This window comes from Malaclemys terrapin, chromosome 10 (assembly GCF_027887155.1).
Source record: "Malaclemys terrapin pileata isolate rMalTer1 chromosome 10, rMalTer1.hap1, whole genome shotgun sequence".
Classification (NCBI taxonomy): domain Eukaryota; kingdom Metazoa; phylum Chordata; order Testudines; family Emydidae; genus Malaclemys; species Malaclemys terrapin.
In genome coordinates, this window is record NC_071514.1 from 35,292,687 (window position 1) to 35,309,994 (window position 17,308).

Consider the following 17,308-nt stretch of genomic DNA (forward strand, 5'->3'; position numbering starts at 1 on the left):
AGAATGAACAGGCGAGCGCTCAGAAGTCGATTTATCGTGTCTAGACTAGACATGATAAATCGCCCCCCGCTGGCTCGATCGCTCCCCCTCGGTTCAGAGCCTAAGGTAGACAAGCGGGTAGACAAGCCCGCAGGGCGTGCCTTGCCTGGTCCCTAACCCTGCTGATTAACCCAGGCTGCCTCTCGTCCAAAGGCGGGACGCACCCAGTAGCCAATCAGACGTTTCCTTGCAATCCGCCCCGGCGAAGAGCCGTGGAGCTGGAGCTGGAGGGACTCGTCGGGCCCCAAGCTTCGGAGGCGACCAGCGGGGGCGAGCGCTGTGTGCGGTATGGAACCGTTCCGGTGAAATCGGAGCCAGTCCGCTTTGCGGTGGCTGTGCGGGGTGGATGCGCTGTGAGAGGCGCAGCGTCTTTCTGAAACAGACACGGAGGCTTTGTCGTGTGTAAGGGGCCAGGATCAGAATCGACGCAATGTCCTGGCCAGTGTGTCTGTTTCTTTACGATCTGTTTCAATGCAGTTTGCTGCTAGGAGGCTGGGAAACTTGATGTAACCCAGACAGTTGGGTTGCCTAATATCTCTGATGAAGCGTTTGGAAGGTGTGGGGCACTCTGCTATCCGAGGCTGTATTCTGAGCTGAGACTTCCTAGCTGTTGTGAAAGCTGCACTCCCTCCTGGCAGCGCAACGGTCGCGGATTTCCCACCCCCGGGAAAGCGTGGTGAAAGAACCAGTTTGAAAAATGGAGCAAGCAGAAGCTTGGACATTAACAAGTGTAAGAACAAGGGGGTCTAGAGCCCGTGTAGGCTATAGGAGACAGGCCAGAGCTGTGGCACAGGTCAGAAATGGAGCTAAAACGGCGTTTGGTTCTGTCTATTACACGAGACCAAACTGGTTTATATCAAGATTGGGCCACTAATAAGTTTGTAACTGGGGAGCATAGTTCGGTTGCTGTGGGTTGGCCCTTGAGAAGCATTCACTCTCCTGTCCCTCCCTCTGTACCCACATGGGTAGAAGTATGTCCCATCCCACATCAAAAAGTAAAGGATGGGGGCTGCTGACTTCAACAGAGTCCAAGGTTCATCAAGGCTCTGCTGAGGTTTTGGGGAGAATTGTTGACTTAGCACTTTCAATGGAAAAACCGACAACTGGCATTGGAAAAAATGGAAAGGAACCTTTTGGGTATGGATTGGATGTTTTTAATGGTCCTGCTATTTTGAATGTATTGTTGATATATTGACACTGAATATTTCTTGATATTTAGTTGAATTTTGAATTATAGCCTCTGGCAGAAGGATTACACTTATTTTTTTACAACTTAACATTGGTTGAAAGGGTTATCTGATCTTGGATCTGAATTTAAGAGCCATGAATAGTATTTTGATCCCTTTTTTCTTATGAAATTGTTGGTACATTAGCAATAAGCCTGGTGGCCTTGACATTGACTGGTGATATTTTATATTTTGTGCTTATGAATTTTATTAGCTAGTATCCACTAAGTTGTTCATTTTTATGTTTTATTTCTCAACAAAAATTGTGTGTGTGTGTGTGTGTATAAAAAAAAAATCAGGCCTTATCATGAAACTGCAGCAAAGGATGAAGTGAGGTTACAAATAAGAAGCTGGAGAAGAAAGAGAGAATGCACATGGAGAATCCTGAATGGTTAAATTTTCATTAAACACGGAAGCTTTTTTTTCCTCCCTCGTTAATAAATGTATGAAGCCTTCTATCCAAGAGTCTGTTTTGTTACATTAACTTGTGCCCATATTAAATGGCAGAATACAATTGAAATCTTCTAATCTCTGCTTTCTCCTAGATACACAATGTCTTCTGGAAATGTCCAGGAATCCCAGACATTAATTAAACCAGCATTCAGTGAAAAAGAAGCCATTGAATTAGTTGAAAGGGTGTTTGGATTAAAAGTATCTGCGATCAGATCACTCCCCAGCTATGATGATCAGAATTTTCACGTTCACATTTCAAGAAGTGAGGGAACAGCAGACAGTGCTGACGAGTATGTTCTCAAAATCACCAACTGTGAAGATAGCCAGAATCCTGAACTCATTGAAGTGCAGACCCAGATCATGATGTTTTTGAATGTTGAAGGGTTTCCTTCAGCTACGCCCCATCTTACTGAAGATGGTAACATAATGTCTCTAGAATCATTAGGTGAGAGATTACAAAATCCTCCAAAAAATTATCCTCTGCTTTGTCATCCTCGTGCCACAACAAGCTACCACTGAGTATCCCAAAGGATTTGTCCCAGTGATTGCAATTGGGCCACATTCTGCTCTGTTACACTTGTATAAATCTGGAGTAATGCCACTGAAATCCATGCCAGCATGAGTGACCTAGAGCAGCTGCATATCTGCAACAGTTGCTCTCTTTCAGGTGCTCAGCTTGCACATACAGCACTCTCTGAACTGTTGCAGTAGCAGTGTGTCCAGACACTGCGTCCAATCCACTGTCCCATCGAATTTTCTATTTCTAAAATATAAGCATTTAAACTTTATAGGTGAAATATCACCTCTGCTCTGGGGAGGAGAGCCTTGACCAGAAAGCTCACTGCCAGCATATCCAGTGCACTGTAGAACTGTGCTAGGAAGACCAATTGCACCTATGCAAGTGAAATGCCAGTGCTTTCTGTCCCACACTGGCACTACCATGGTGCAGGGAGTCCCAGGGCAACAGACAATTTTTAAATTAAATTAATGGAGCTCTCCTAGAACTGGAAGGGACCTTGAAAGGTCATTGAGTCCAGCCCCCTGCCTTCACTAGCAGAACTAAGTACTGATTTTGCCCCAGATCCCTAAGAGGTCCCCTCAAGGATTGAACTCACAACCCTGGGCTTAGCAGGCCAATGCTCAAACCACTGAGCTACCCCTCCTACCCTTAAATTTAGGTGAGTCTTGCTCAGAATAAGTGCAATTGCAAAAGCACTGATAAAATGCTTGTGAACCCCTACAAGCACTTTTGTGTGTGGGCATGTGAAGTGTATTAAAAGAGATGTTCAGGTAATTAGGCTAAAATTCTCCTTGGTAGCTCTAGCAGGGTGTGACAAGGTGCTGGACAACAGCCGTTGTACCAGCCTTCTGATCTCTGAAACACCAGTTAAATTGCCCTGGAGTAAACTTGGGGACAAAGCTGTGTGTAATTGATAGTTTGGGGTGGGCTGAGGAAAACCCAGAAAGCAAAAAAGGCACGGGAATGAAGTGTCCAGGCCAGGGGGAAGAGACAGGCTGGCGGGCTTGAGAAAGCCAGAGCTAGGGGAGATCTCTCAGGGGAAAAATATCTTCTGTCTTTCCCCCCCCTCCTTCCTTGGCTGAGAGAAGCTAAGGCTTCTATGCGTGTAAATACAGAGTTGCATGAGTTTGTAAAGATGGTGGGGAGAACGCTGTAAATAGATTGCATAAGGTGTTTGACCAGAAGAAGGTCTCTGAGCATAGGTGCTGGAACTAGGGGTTCAGGGGGTGCTGCTGCACCCCCTGGCTTGAAGTAGTAATAACAACCCAAATCCATGCTTTCCATCTTCAGCACCCTCACTATAAAAATTGTTCCAGTACCACTGTCTCTGAGCAGTTTATATCTAGAAAAAAGACAGGAGTGGAATGATGCCTTGTCACACAGGGTCATAGCATGGTTTAACAGAGAACTGTGAATTCTCCAAAGGAATTTCTGCACATATTAATTCTAATTTTTCAGTTAACTTGTTTTGACCACGTTATGGCCATTTTTGTATTTGCTTTCTGCAAATGTTCTAATGTGTTTCTGGCAGGACTGTTTGTAGAAACAGCAAATTTTAGCAAATATTGCAGTGAAAGAATCACCAACAAGGAATCTGGAATTCACAATCATGAGTATTCAGACCAGAAACTTAAGCCTATGGGTTATCCTCATCCATTAAGGGAACAGAAACCTGCCATGTGACCAAGGTGGTCAGTCAAAATAGCTTGAACTTCAAATAGTGAATGCATCAAACTGCTCACAAATAGAAACAGAACAGAAAAAGACTTAGCCATAAAAATTATTCAGAAAATACATTCAAATTAATAGATGTGAGAAAACGCTGATCTGCTTGCAGGCAAATCACAAACGAAAAAAGGCAAACGTCATGAAATAAATCGTATTACAAGTTATTTCCCCAGCTCCATGGTTTGGGGCTGTAGTTTCAAACACAGTTCAGACCCATCTACAATGCAAGAACATGCATGGTGGGAGAATACTCTATTGAACCTGGTTCCCACAACACTGTAATTTCAATACGGTAACCAGGGCCATTGAGACTCATCACTCTGATAGAGAAACCTGTTATTTTAGGTTCTCTTTAGTCCTGCTGCAATCAATGCAAAGTCTGCCATTGGTATTGGATCAAGCCCTTTGTGCACATGAAAGGGGAACCTTTCCAAGGTGTGTCACTCTCATATGTAAAGGCATGGAATTGCACTTACACTCCACATGCGCTGAGCGTTGGCCTTTCCTAATGTCCCCTAGTAAATCTATTCTTTGAATTGTCTCTTTTTGAGCTGAGTTTGATTTCGTTTATGATGGGAGAAACTTCCTTGTCCTTACACACAATGATCTTCAATGGAGTGTATTGAAATGATTCACAATCTGTCTCTTTGCCTATTAGGTACTGGCTCTATGACAAAAAAGTTCATGGTGAGACTGCTGACCTACCTCCCAGGCATGACCATGGCAACAATCTCTACAAATCCTCACATTTTATATGAGATTGGGAAACTAGCTGCCAGACTGGATAAAACTCTCACAGAGGTGAGACTTTTTGTTCTCAGCATGCAAGTGGGAGTGATCTCTTCCCACCTAGTATTTTATGCATTTCATAACACGTATAACTAGCGACATATCACAGTATCAGAGACATTCACATAAGTCCTGCAGCTTCAGAGCTACCTGCAAACACCGCCTGAACACTGCAGACATAGAGTACTCAACACACGACAGTGCTCTTGTACATGGCTCTGTAATACGTAACTATGCCATAGCCATGGCTTCCCTTATTCTTTCCAGGCTTGAAAAGAGAACACAACCACGTTGTTAAGTACTACAAATCTGCAGCCACTTAGGACTCCATGTTTTTCACTGTTTCATATCGTGACCAACCGGAATGCCTCAGTGAACCAGGGTTAGAACGTGGATCCTCCTGCTTGGACTGAGCTGTCTCCTCTGCCAGCTGCCTTCACCTCAAAGAGCTTGTGGTTCTTATGGCTGCTCTGTTTTATGCCAGAACTGGTGCAGTGCAGACCAGCCCAGAGAACAGGGGAGCAGTATCTAGCATCCCCCAATCCTGTGTTGAATGGATCTCGAATGCAAGATTGAATCTAGTCCTTGGCCTTCAGCCATGTTCCTCGGTGCACATAATAGTGGATAATATTAGACAAGGTCCCCAAACCCACCCGTGGCTTTATTGTTTAACAGCATGTCTGCCCATTATTTTACCTTTTACTTTAGGGGACATGTGATGCTCTTGTGGTTAAAGCACATAACTGGGAGTCTAAAGATTGGGGTTCTATTCCCAGCTCTGCCACAGACTTACTGTGATCTTGGTCAAATTACTTCACCTCCCTGTCCCTCAGTAAAATGGAGAGAATACTTCCCGCACACAAGAGCTAAGAAGCTGAATATATAAATGTGTGTAAAGTTCTTTGAGATCCTTGAATGGAATGCACTATAGAAATGCAAAAGACTTCATAACAATGCACACAAACAATACAAGTGAAATTCTCCCTTCCATTCTGGTCCCTTTACATAGGGTTAAAGGGCCAGAGTACTATTAAGGGGTCCTAAAAGCCTCAATTCTGGTGGGGGGGATGATTTCCCTGGCAGAATCACTGCAGCAGGCAGTGATGAGGCTGTTTGTGAGTACCCCCTTGCAAGCTCTGGCGTGTAGAGGGGAGAGGGGCGGTGCTTCAGAATCTAGGAGTGTGGAGATTCTGGACAATGCTGCATCCTACAGGGAAAAGCTGTCTGCCTTATTCCAGGGCCTCTGCAACCCCTGGGGCAATCCAGGAACAGGAGGATACAAAGGTGGCTTAAAGCTACCATAGACCCCCTACTGCATGGGCTGCATATTTTAGGCTGTGCCTCACAGACTCTCGTCCTATGTGTCTTTCTTACTAATAGAGACACAAGGTGGGTGAGGTAATATTGTTTATTGGACCAGCTTCTGTTAGTGAGAGAGACAAGCTTTTGAGCCACACAGCTCTTCTTAGTCCTATTCTTCACAGAAGTTGGTCCAATAAAAGACATTACCTAACCCACTTTGATGCTCTAGTATCCTAGGACCGACACGGCTGCAACTACACTTTTTTTCTTATAGTTATTTGCCTTCTCCCTCTGGCTATTGTCTGTAATTTTATTGACGGTGTAAAGGAAATGTGTGCATTCCCAGTTTTAGATGTACTTTTATGACTGGGAGTCACTGTATTTTGAAGCACATTTCACTGTGTATTCAGAGTGAGGAATATTTTTTTCTCTTTAAACTTTAAAAATGCTGAACAGAGCAAAAGTGATGGTGTCTGCTCTTTAATGTGATTCCAGCAGGTCAACTATTTTCAATTTTGATATATCCTGAATTAGTGGAGAGTGGATTAGGCAGGAGCGATTCATATCTAATGTGTGATGCAGCGGCTCAGGGAGCAGTCATTTTTACAACACCACATGAAAAATTCACTTCACCTGCAAATAGCCTTCCCTTCTCCACCCCCTTAACCTCCTCTCCCTCACTTAAACTAAACATTCTTCCTTCTCTTCTTTCCGCCCAGTGGAGAGATGTTCAGGCAAAATCACTTATGGCCAGTTAATGAGAACATCCTTACTTTGCTCCTGTTCGTCAATTTAATTTGGCTTTCAGCTGAAAAATACCTATAGGAATTCTCAAATATGATGGTTATTGTTAAATGAGTCCCCCAGCAATGAGCCTAGTCTGGTGGGTCAGATTATGACTGTGAATGTGAAGGTATGTCTGCTCTGCAATCAGGAGGTGTGATAGCTGCACATGTTGGCAGTTCCAAGTTACCTTGCTAAAAATAGCAGTGAAGTTGCAGCGGCATGGGTTAGCTGTTAATATGTACTCAGGTGGGTAACCTGTGTCTCCACCTGTGTTGCTGCGATTTCACTGCCATTTGTAGCAAGCTAGGTCAATCAAAGCTAGCTTGCAGAGGCAGTGCTGCCCCATTGGGGTCCCTAAGCAGGAATATTTTGGGGGGACCTGCCACACATCACACTTAATAAAAAGCAAATAGGGGGCCCTCCTTGAGCTGCTTGGGTCTGCTTATGCCTAGCGCCAGCTCTGCTAGCTTAGGTATAGCTACATGAACTGCAGTCAGACCTCCCGATTGTGACGTAGATGTACCTTAACTGGCCATATGCCAGCATGATGGAGTATATACGTTTCTTCAGCAACATACTTTCCTACTTGTGATCTCGTCCAATTCCCCTTAACTTCACCCAAGAATCATTAGCCATAACTACACCTGGCAATAAGAACAAAAGAGAATCCCCCCTATTCTTTAAAATGCCTTTTAAATTGAGTGTGTGCACTGATGATTGGTGCACTGTTCTATGGAGTTCATTGCAGCTTTGGAAGCCAAAAAGCTTTCAGACCCAGTGTGCCCCACGGTTGTGCTAGACCTTTTTCAGATGAGGCAGATAAAAACTCTGATCTAAATGCCTCTGGACTTTGTGAGAATTTGGATCTGAATCCAAACTTTGCAGCCCATGAGCCAGCCATCCTTAGGGATTTTAGCAGCTAGTGACTGGGACTATTTACATTTGCAGCCTGAAAATCGCTTTCACTCATTATTACAGCTATATCAGGAGCTGCCCAGTGCATGAGAGATGCCTTGAGAGATGGTCTCTGAAGGCATCAGAACAGAGGCATGCTCTTTTTGTGAGTGAATAAAGCTAACACACAGGACAATACTGTTAGAGAGGAAGGATGGTGCAGTGGAGAGGACATCAGGAGACCTGAGTTCAGTTCCTTGCTCTGGCACAGACTTCCTGTGTGACTTTGAGCAAGCCACTTTTATTCTTTTTCTGCCTCTGCTCCCCATCTGTAAGATGAGGATAATAGTACTTCCTTACCTCACAAAGGTTTTGTAAGGATTAAATACATTAAAGATGGTGAGGTTCTCAGATACTGGTAACAGGAGCCATAAAAGTACCTAAGTTAGGTAGATTTATATGCATTAAATATATATATACCCAAGGAAAACTGGACGGAATCAGCCTACTGTGTCTGTCTGCAGCTCCTTTCTCTATTAGAGCTAACCTTCCAATGATTGTCTTCAGAGCCAGAGTTCAGCTATGGGGTCTTGGCCATACCCATAATCAGTATAACCCTTCCTGTAGGAAGAGCTTCTTCTATTAATAGATTGTCCTCCATAATAGAATTGCTGCTTGACCTTAACTGCTCTGTGGCTCATCTGCAAAATGGAGATACTATTGCCTACTAATGGGTGTTGTGAGGCTGATTTCATTAATATTTGTACTGTGCTTTGAGATCCTCACAGGGAAGGTGCTAAAGAAGGGCAAGGTAGTATTACTATTATTTATTTATTATGTGAAGTGGACATCCCAGAAGCTCAACTGGCTGAATTTTTTGAAAATTCATTTTGACCTGACTCTCTTTTTATAGTAACCATTTGAACCATGACCAGTTAACACTGGTATAGATTGGTACACTTGTAACAGAACAGCTGTGCTTAATATGTAGACATTTATGACAATTCCCTTAATGTGCTGCTTCCAGTCAAATACATTTTAAACAGGATGGAATGCAAAGTAAGGTCTTCCTTTCCTCAAACAAAGTAACGAGGGCCAATAAATCAGCTAGTAATTGAGTTTCTGTTACATAAGAGAACTTTGTACTAGGTAGTACTTTTCATTAACCTCTGCTTCTCATTTTCTGGCTACAGACTTCAGATAATTGTACTACTGAAATTTGAATTGCCAGTGTTACTGACCATGTTTTTAAATGTTAAGCGCATTTATCAGTGTGGGAAAGATAATTTAGTGTTACAAGAGTCTATGGTGTTAAAATGCAATGCGGTTGAAACAATTTAAATAGACAAGCTGCTCTCAGAATATATATACGTTACATTATCTGAAGAAAGAGAGAAGTAGATGATTAACTTTAATGGAGAATGGGGAAAAATCCATATGCCCCATATAACTTCAGTTATACAAGTTTCATTTATTTAAAAGAAATAACCTTCTTCTTGTCACTCAAGAGACGCACAAAATCTAAGATTACTATAGCTGACAGATAGTAGAGAAAAATAATTTCCTTTTTTCCCCCCAGTTAGTTTCCTTGTACATTTGACAGCACTTTGTGTATAGTCATAGAATCATAGAATATCAGAGTTGGAAGGGACCTCAAGAGGTCATCTAGTCCAACCCCCTGCTCAAAGCAGGACCAATTCCCAGCTAAATCATCCCAGCCAGGGCTTTGTCAAGCCGGGCCTTAAAAACCTCCAAGGAAGGAGACTCCACCACCTCCCTAGTTTTGCCTTTTGCAGGCCGGGGTGGGACTTTTTAAAGCACCCATGAAAGACCAAAGTTGTGTTATCCCATCTCCTAGAACTGGAAGGGACCTTGAAAGGTCATCGAGTCCAGCCCCCTGCCTTCACTAGCAGGACCAAGTACTGATTTTGCCCCAGATCCCCAAGTGGCCTCCTCAAGGACTGAACTCACAACCCTGGGTTTAGCAGGCCAATGCTCAAACCACTGAGCTATCCCTCCCCCCCACTGTTTCACTGTTTCCCCTATTAGATTCTCTGTTTGCCTGTGTGGGTCTTACAGAGCCACAGGGGAGAGAAAAACATTTTTAAAATAGCAACATGTTATGATAAAATCATAAACATTAGCAGGGGATATTTATAGGAAGGTATAGAACCTGAGTAACATATAACTTGTATTTTAAAACTGAGTAGATTTCACATTGATGGTGTCCCTCTCTCCTGAACAGCTGACATTGCCTGTTATAGAAGGTTAAAATTGCAATGTTTGATCACCAAGTGGCATTGTTCTTACTAGTGCAGTGTTTCTTACTGCATCAGAGATGCTGTAATAGTATGTAATCACATTTTAGTTTTGAGGCAGTATCCTGTTCATTATCGTATCTGTGATTTTCATCCATACTTCTATTTTCAACAATCCCAAACGAAATAAACAATACCAAACCAACATGGGGCTAGATTTGCCACTGCAATGTGCTTTTGCACTGCACCACTGGCAGAATCTGCCCCTAAAATCAGCTTAGCCAAGCCAACCCAAGGAGATTATGCCAATATAAGAGTGGCAAAAATTAAGAAAGGCACTGGTATGCCACTCCTCCTCTATGATGCTTTCAGAAATTACCTGCACATGTTCATGAGAGAGAATGGCTTAGTGGCCTAAATATTGTTTGAAATACCTAGATTCCCTGGATACACAAGATCAAATCAGAGTACGGTTGACTTGGCTGTTCATGTTTTCCAAGTAAATAAAACGAGATGCGGTTAGTTTACTGCGTGCAGATCTTATGGGTGAGTGTCTGCCTGTGTTGAATGGACATTAAAGGTCCCATGACACTTTTTATAAGCCTATGGCTTTGCTCCATTATCATTGGCCAAAGTTTCCTATCCCTTGCACTGTTGTGCAGTATGCTGAGAGCCAGCTGGTTGGCAGACTCTATCCCAGAAGTGGTTGCATTTAAATGGTCAGATTGTATCCACTTTTGGTAAATACCTTCAGGTTCTGTCTCTTTTACACTTTGGCAGCAGTTGTATGTATAGCTTGTGCCCAAAAAGTGTTATTGGATGTATGCAATTTGAGAGGCACTGTGGGATTCTTACAGATTAAAGTTTCTACGTGTATGTAAGATATTATCATCACCAGCACTTCTATAATATTTTAAAGAACGATGAATTGCTTAAATTAATCTTTGTTACTAAAAGATGTGGGTGGGTATCAATGTACTGAAACCAGTCATCTTCCAGGACACCGTTGGTATTGTTTCCCTGAGCAGCTAGTCAAATTTTGGGGTACTGGAGATGTTCCTGGTGAAAGTAGAAATTGATGGAGTCTGGTATTTTCTTTGATGCAATCTTGTATATTTACAAGGCATGTACCAAGTCCTGCTTTTCCAAATGCAGGAGGAACCAAAAACAAAAGGAGCAGTTTCTTAGCTTACTACCCAAGCCTCTTTAGCCAACAGCCCAAAAGCCCTCTCTCTAGCTTTTGCCAGGATGATACTGTGCTCAGATGCTACTGCTCGGCTTTTTGGCTTTTTGCCTCTGTCCCGCTCTCTGTTCTTGTCTGTCCTCAGCTTCTGTGTTCGCTGCTTCTTTCTCTAATGCGCGCGCACACACACAGTCACAATGGGTGTGGAACCATAGTGCTAGTTTCTGGGGAGATTCTATTAGGCCTTGTTTTTAGGTGTGGCCCTTCAGTGTTTCTTACAACTATCTTAAGGGAAGGATTTTCACACTTCAGCTTGAATGAGGCTTAAATTTCAGACCATCACAAGGTTTCACATGGTATGAAATGACTGTCAAAGCAAAGCCCCCTCTCCGTGGACTTGATCCAAAGCCCATTAAAATCAATGCATTCCAACTGACTTCAGTGAGCATTGGATCAGGCCACTTCTTAATTGTAGCAGAGCTGTTGTATACAATCTTTTTTTCTTTCTTGTTTTTTCCTTAAGAAATTCCATCATCCATCAATAAAAAGTCTGCATCGAGGGAAGTTCATTTGGAACTTGGCAAATGTTCCTCTTCTAGAACAGTATATTCATGCCCTGGGCCAGAACAGTTATCGTGAAGTTGTGGAACAAGTTATTCAGCAGTTCAAAGATAAAATAGTACCCAAGCTAAGCAATTTTCGAGCCTGTGAGTATTTTTACCATTATACTGTAATGTAATGTAAGAAATTTTTAAAAGGGAATGTGTTTGTAAGAGGTGGCAAATCCAAGGCACTGTAGGCAGAAACTATTTACTTTATCCACGGAACATTTACAAATTTCCCCACAATGCACCTTGAGCATGCCTCAGAAACAGGACTGGGAGGGAATCATCTCAAAGAATGAAAGGGGAGTTCAGTCTCAGGGCTTGTCTACACTGGCACTTTACAGTGCTGCAACTTTCTTGCTCAGGGGTGTGAAAAAACACCCCCCCTGAGCACTGCAAGTTGCAGCACTGTAACATGCCAGTATAGACAGTGCACCAGCGCTGGGAGCTACACCCCTCGTGGAGGTGTTTTTTTTAGTGCCGTGACTACACAAGCCATGTTAAAGGGCTGCTGTGGCAGTGCTTTAACATTGCCAGTGTGGACAAGTCCTCTGTTGAGACTGCCACCTACAGCGAGGGTTTTCATTATGTAGACACCAAATGGTAGAAATAGGCAGAGACTACTAACTCATTTAATATAGGCCACCAGACAGCTATCAGATAGCAATGTCTTTGAAGTCCTCTGTGCGATCCCTTGCATTTGGAATGCACTTAGCATATTGTGGGTGTTACCACAAGCTAAATAATAAATCATCACAATCCCATTGCCAGTTGCCATCTAGTCACCTATTATATAGGATTAATGAAGCTAAGGTTCTTATTAGGAAGCAATGAGACCAAGCAAGACATGATGGGTTATAGGAATATTGTCATGCCTTAGTTTTGTTATGAGATAGATCAGTATATGTATCCATTTACACTCCGAGTATTCACATATGATGAGGAAATCAAGTGCATATTTTCAGTGTGGTTTTCTTAAGAGCATGAAAAAAGCCAGAGGAAAGTTTCTTCTGTTTATTATTTACACATAATACTGTTCCCATTTTTTCTGCATTTAGGTATCAATCATGGGGACCTCAATGACCACAATATCTTATTAGATTCCAACACTGCGTCACCAGAGAATCCACAATATAGAGTGTCCGGTATTTTGGACTTTAGTGACATGAGCTATGGTTATTATGTATTTGAATTAGCAATAACTATCATGTACATGATGATTGAGAGCAAGGATCCTCTCAGTGTGGGAGGGCATGTTCTTGCAGGGTTTGAAAGCATTGTACCATTGACAACAGAGGAGAGAGACGCCCTGTTTCTCTTGGTGAGTGGTAGATTTTCTCAGTCACTTGTAATAGCCTCAAACACTTCCCTCTTGTATCCCGAGAACAAAGAATACCTAATGATCACAGCAAAAACAGGATGGAAACATTTATTAAGAATGTTTGACGTGGGCCAAGAAGCTGTAGAGAAGATTTGGTTTGAGACTGCAAAAGCATATATGAACAATGAACCTGTGTAGCTTTCATACCTTTATTACAGACACAGATGTTCATATACTTACATAAATTGTTAGGTGCATCTTTACTTGTAATTCTACAATTTGTATTCACTACATTTTAAAAAGTAATTTTAAGATAAAATAATGCATTGGGAATGTTTTCATAGATGTATCAATGGCTCTTAAGACAATGATTTTTTAAAAAAAACTACAAGGTGTCTGCTCATGTTCAGTTACCAGGGTGGTGCATGCACACTGAATACTTACACACCCAAACAACCAGTCATGTATATGCCTAGAGATAGTCACTTGGTTTGCTAAATGTGCATTGAAATTGTACACTTTTTTCACAGGTAATTGCCCGTGTACAGTTTAAAAAATTGGGCTCAACATTGTTACCTAGCAGCTCTGTGTTCTTGGGGAACCAGGGCGCAGTACCCAGCCTGTCTGACTCATGGAAGACCTTCTCCCTTTTCCCCTGCTTCCCCCACCTCTGCTTGAACCAAAACCGATCAGAAGAAAGACTTACAAAAAGCAATGAAAAGGTAGTGGGAGACACACCTAAACCCCTGGGATAAGGGTGACAGGATTAAGGAAACTCCCCTAGCCTCATTTGCATCGAAAATGGGACAAGGAGACATCTCTATTAGCATACAGAATGGAGAACAGAGATTCCAAGGCAAGAACCGCACAGAACTCTGGGCCCAGAAAAGCAGGGAAGCACTGCATGACGGGGGATCTCTGCTCCAGATGTTAATGAACCCATGCCTGCACACATCTAGCTCAGTAGTTATCAGACCAATTCTAGTAATCCGTTATTGGTAGTGAAGCTCCCTAATTGCATTGTGAACTCCCTCCCAGGAACATGGCCCATAGCCAGAAATGATCAGCTCCCATTGTCTAGCCTGAACAAAACAACTTTGGTATACTCCCTTGAGCCATCAGTTTACACATAAACAAATCTAGTGTTCTCCCTTGAACCATTGCTGTTTCTCTACAAAACCCCCTACCCATGCTCAAGTAAGTTTTCTGATGCCTGGATCCAAAATCTGCATCGGTTCCATTGGGACTTCATCTTCTCCTGACTGATCGTGCTGGGGGCTCTGCCTGTCTCCAGCACTCCAGACCCTCAACTACCACCAGCATCTGGGACCCCTGATTGATTCAAGCTTCACAGAGTGGTGAGAATCCATCTCTCTCCCTCTCTCTCTTGGTTTAGCCTTCTGACCCTGTTTTGTGCAATTAGTTATAATTTTCTAAACCTGACTTTTATAATCAAATTTAAGTTAGATTTAATATTATAACTGCTTTGTTTGTGTGGCTCCCCTATGTGGGTGTTTTTTGGTTTCCTCATTCACTCTGCAGCAACGCTCCTCGTACCTAAGGCCTTGGCAACACTTGCGAGTTACAGCGCTGTAAAGGCTCCCCCAGCGCTGTAACTCACTCCCCGTCCACACTGGCAAGGCATTTGCAGCGCTGTATCTCCGTGGTTGCAGCGCTGCATGTACTCCACCTCTCCAAGAGGAATAGCAAGTATTGCGCTGCCACTACAGCGCTGCGGTGCCAGTGCAGCTGCCCAATGTGCTGTGAATGGCCTCCAGAATTATTCAGCAGTATTCCACAATGCCTGTTCTAGCCACTCTGGTCATCAGTTCAAACTCTACTGCCCTGGCCTCAGGTAACCAACCATGTGACCGACCCTTTACATTCCCCGGGAATTTTAAAAATCCCCTTCCTGTTTGCTCAGCCCGGCGTGGCGTGGAGTGCTATCAGCAAATCTTTCCAGGTGACCATGCCTCCACGCGCCAAGTGAGCCCCAGCATGGAGCAATGGTGAGTTGCTGGACCTCATCAGTGTTTGGGGGGAGGAAGCTGTACAGTCCCAGCTGCGCTCCAGCCATAGGAATTACGATACCTTCGGGAAGGTATCAAAGGACATGATGGAAAGGGGCCATGACCGGGACGCCCTGCAGTGCAGGATTAAAGTGAAGGAGCTGCGGAGTGCCTACCGCAAAGCCCGCGATGCAAACGGCCGCTCAGGTGCTCCCCCCGCGACCTGCCGATTCTACAAAGAGCTGGATGCGATACTTGGGGTTAACCCCACCTCCACTCCGAGCACCACCATGGACACTTCAGAGCCGGTAGGCGGGGGGGAGGAGGAAAACGGGAGTGATGGTGGTGGGCCGGATGGAGACTCCCCGGAATTCCTGGAGCCATGCAGCTAGGAGCTCTTCTCGAGCCAGGAGGAAGGTAGCCAGTCGCAGCAGCCGGTCCTTGGTGGAGGACAAACAGAAGAGCAGGTTCCGGGTAAGCAGGGTTTTTTTCGGGAAGGAATTTTTTCGGTGCGGGCTCTTTGGGAGAGGAGGGTTAGGCATGCATGCCTAGATGCGGAATAGTGCATTGATGTGGTTTATCACATCGCGGTAATCGGCCTCAGTAATCTCCTTGAATGTCTCATCCAGAACATGTGCAATGCGCTTGTGCAGGTTTATCGGGAGAGCCACCATGGTCCTTGTCCCAGCCAGGCTAATGTGTCTGCGCCACTGTGCCGCGAGGGGCGCGGGGACCATTGCTGCACACAGGCAAGCTGCATATGGGTCAGGGCGGAAGCCGCATTGCAGTAGAAGACCCTCCCTTGCTTCCCAGGTCACCCTCAGCAGCAAGATATCATCCAGGATGAACTCCTGTGGAAAATGCTGGGACGGTGTTCAGTGTAGGTGCCCCCTGAAGCTGTTGGCTCTCCCCAAGGCACAGAAACCCAGAGGACAGTGCAGCCCTGAAACAATCAGTCCCCCTTACTCACCATTTTGAGGCTCCTGTGGGATATGTGTGCTCTGTTTCGGACGGGAAAATTCTGCTATTGTGTAGACCCTGTGTGTTTTCTACTCCTTAAGTGTAGGGGAAATCATTACTCTGTCTGGTATAAACAATGCTGCCTCTGTTAAATGTTGTGTTTTGCCTATACAGCTGCATCAACCTTGAGACCTCAGCCGTCCCTCTTATCGCCTGCTCAGAGACTGCAAAGACGCAGGAAGAGACCGCGAAAAAGCAAAGAAGACATGCTGCAAGAAGTGATGCGGCAATCTATTAAAGAGAATGAGAAAGCATAGGACTGGAGGGAGAGAGAAAGCAGGATCCGCCAGGAAAACTCAGTGCACCGGCGGCAAAGCACTGATAGGCTCATAAGCATCCTGGAGTGCCAAGCAGATGCTATCCAGGAGCTGGTAGCCATGCAGAAAGAGGAGCAGTACCGCAAATGCCACCCCCCACACAGCCCTTGTCCTAAAACTCTTTCCGTTGTGCCCCACTGTCACCTCCAACCCACTTTCCCCAACTTCCGTGTTCTTCATGCCACCCGCTGCCTCCAACACCAGTATCTTCACCACCCAGCCCTGAAAACCACGACCCTTACCCTCTGCACTCAACCCTCATCACCATGCAGAATAGCTGTCCTGAAGTGCAGCACTCACTACACAGCACACCAGACAGGACATAAGTGAATCTGTGATTGTACTGTTCCCCACTCCACCCCCTTGTTTCTTTTCAATAAATAACTTTTTTTTCTTTTCAATAAATGGATTCTTTGACTTTGAAAACATTCTTTATTATTGCATAAAGTAAAAGACTCCTTAGCCCAGGAAATAAACAGGCACTGCAAGTCTGCTTAGCAGACACTGATTCCTAAAGATTGGAACTACTGCACTTCGCTCCCGTGCAGGGCACCAGATATCACTGCTGGTTTTCAGCCTCAAATTGCTCCCTTAAGGCATCCCTAATCCTTGCAGCCCCGGGCTGGGCCCCTGTAATAGCCCTGCTCTCTGGCTGTGCAAATTCAGCCTCCAGGTGTTGAACCTCGGAGGTCCATGCCTGAGTGATGCTCTCACTCTTCCCTTCACAAATATTATGGAGGGCACAGCACGCGGATATAACTGCGGGGATGCTGTTTTCAGCCAAGTCCAGCTTCCCATACAGAGATCGCCAGTGGCCCTTTAAACGGCCAAAGGCACACTCCACAGTCATTAGGCACT

At 44.3% G+C, this 17,308-nt stretch overlaps 1 protein-coding gene across 4 annotated transcripts; it reads left to right on the forward strand.

Annotated features, from left to right (window-relative positions):
* The first annotated feature begins 134 nt into the window (after nt 1–134).
* On the forward strand, nt 135–16,848 carry HYKK (hydroxylysine kinase). Of its 4 annotated transcripts, XR_008446584.1 has the most exons (6): nt 135–325; nt 1,811–2,163; nt 4,625–4,767; nt 11,702–11,885; nt 12,842–15,587; nt 16,248–16,848. XR_008446584.1 is itself a non-coding variant. In XM_054043190.1 (5 exons), exons 2-5 carry the CDS (start codon nt 1,818–1,820, stop codon nt 13,300–13,302), a joined length of 1,134 nt encoding a protein of 377 aa, XP_053899165.1. In that variant the 5' UTR covers nt 135–325; nt 1,811–1,817; the 3' UTR covers nt 13,303–16,848. The 4 variants fall into 4 exon arrangements, 3 of the variants coding, with proteins under 3 accessions (XP_053899165.1, XP_053899166.1, XP_053899167.1); XM_054043190.1 differs by having other exon boundaries at nt 12,842–16,848; XM_054043191.1 differs by lacking the exon at nt 135–325 and adding an exon at nt 349–769 and having other exon boundaries at nt 12,842–16,848.
* Nucleotides 16,849–17,308: the final 460 nt, after the last annotated feature.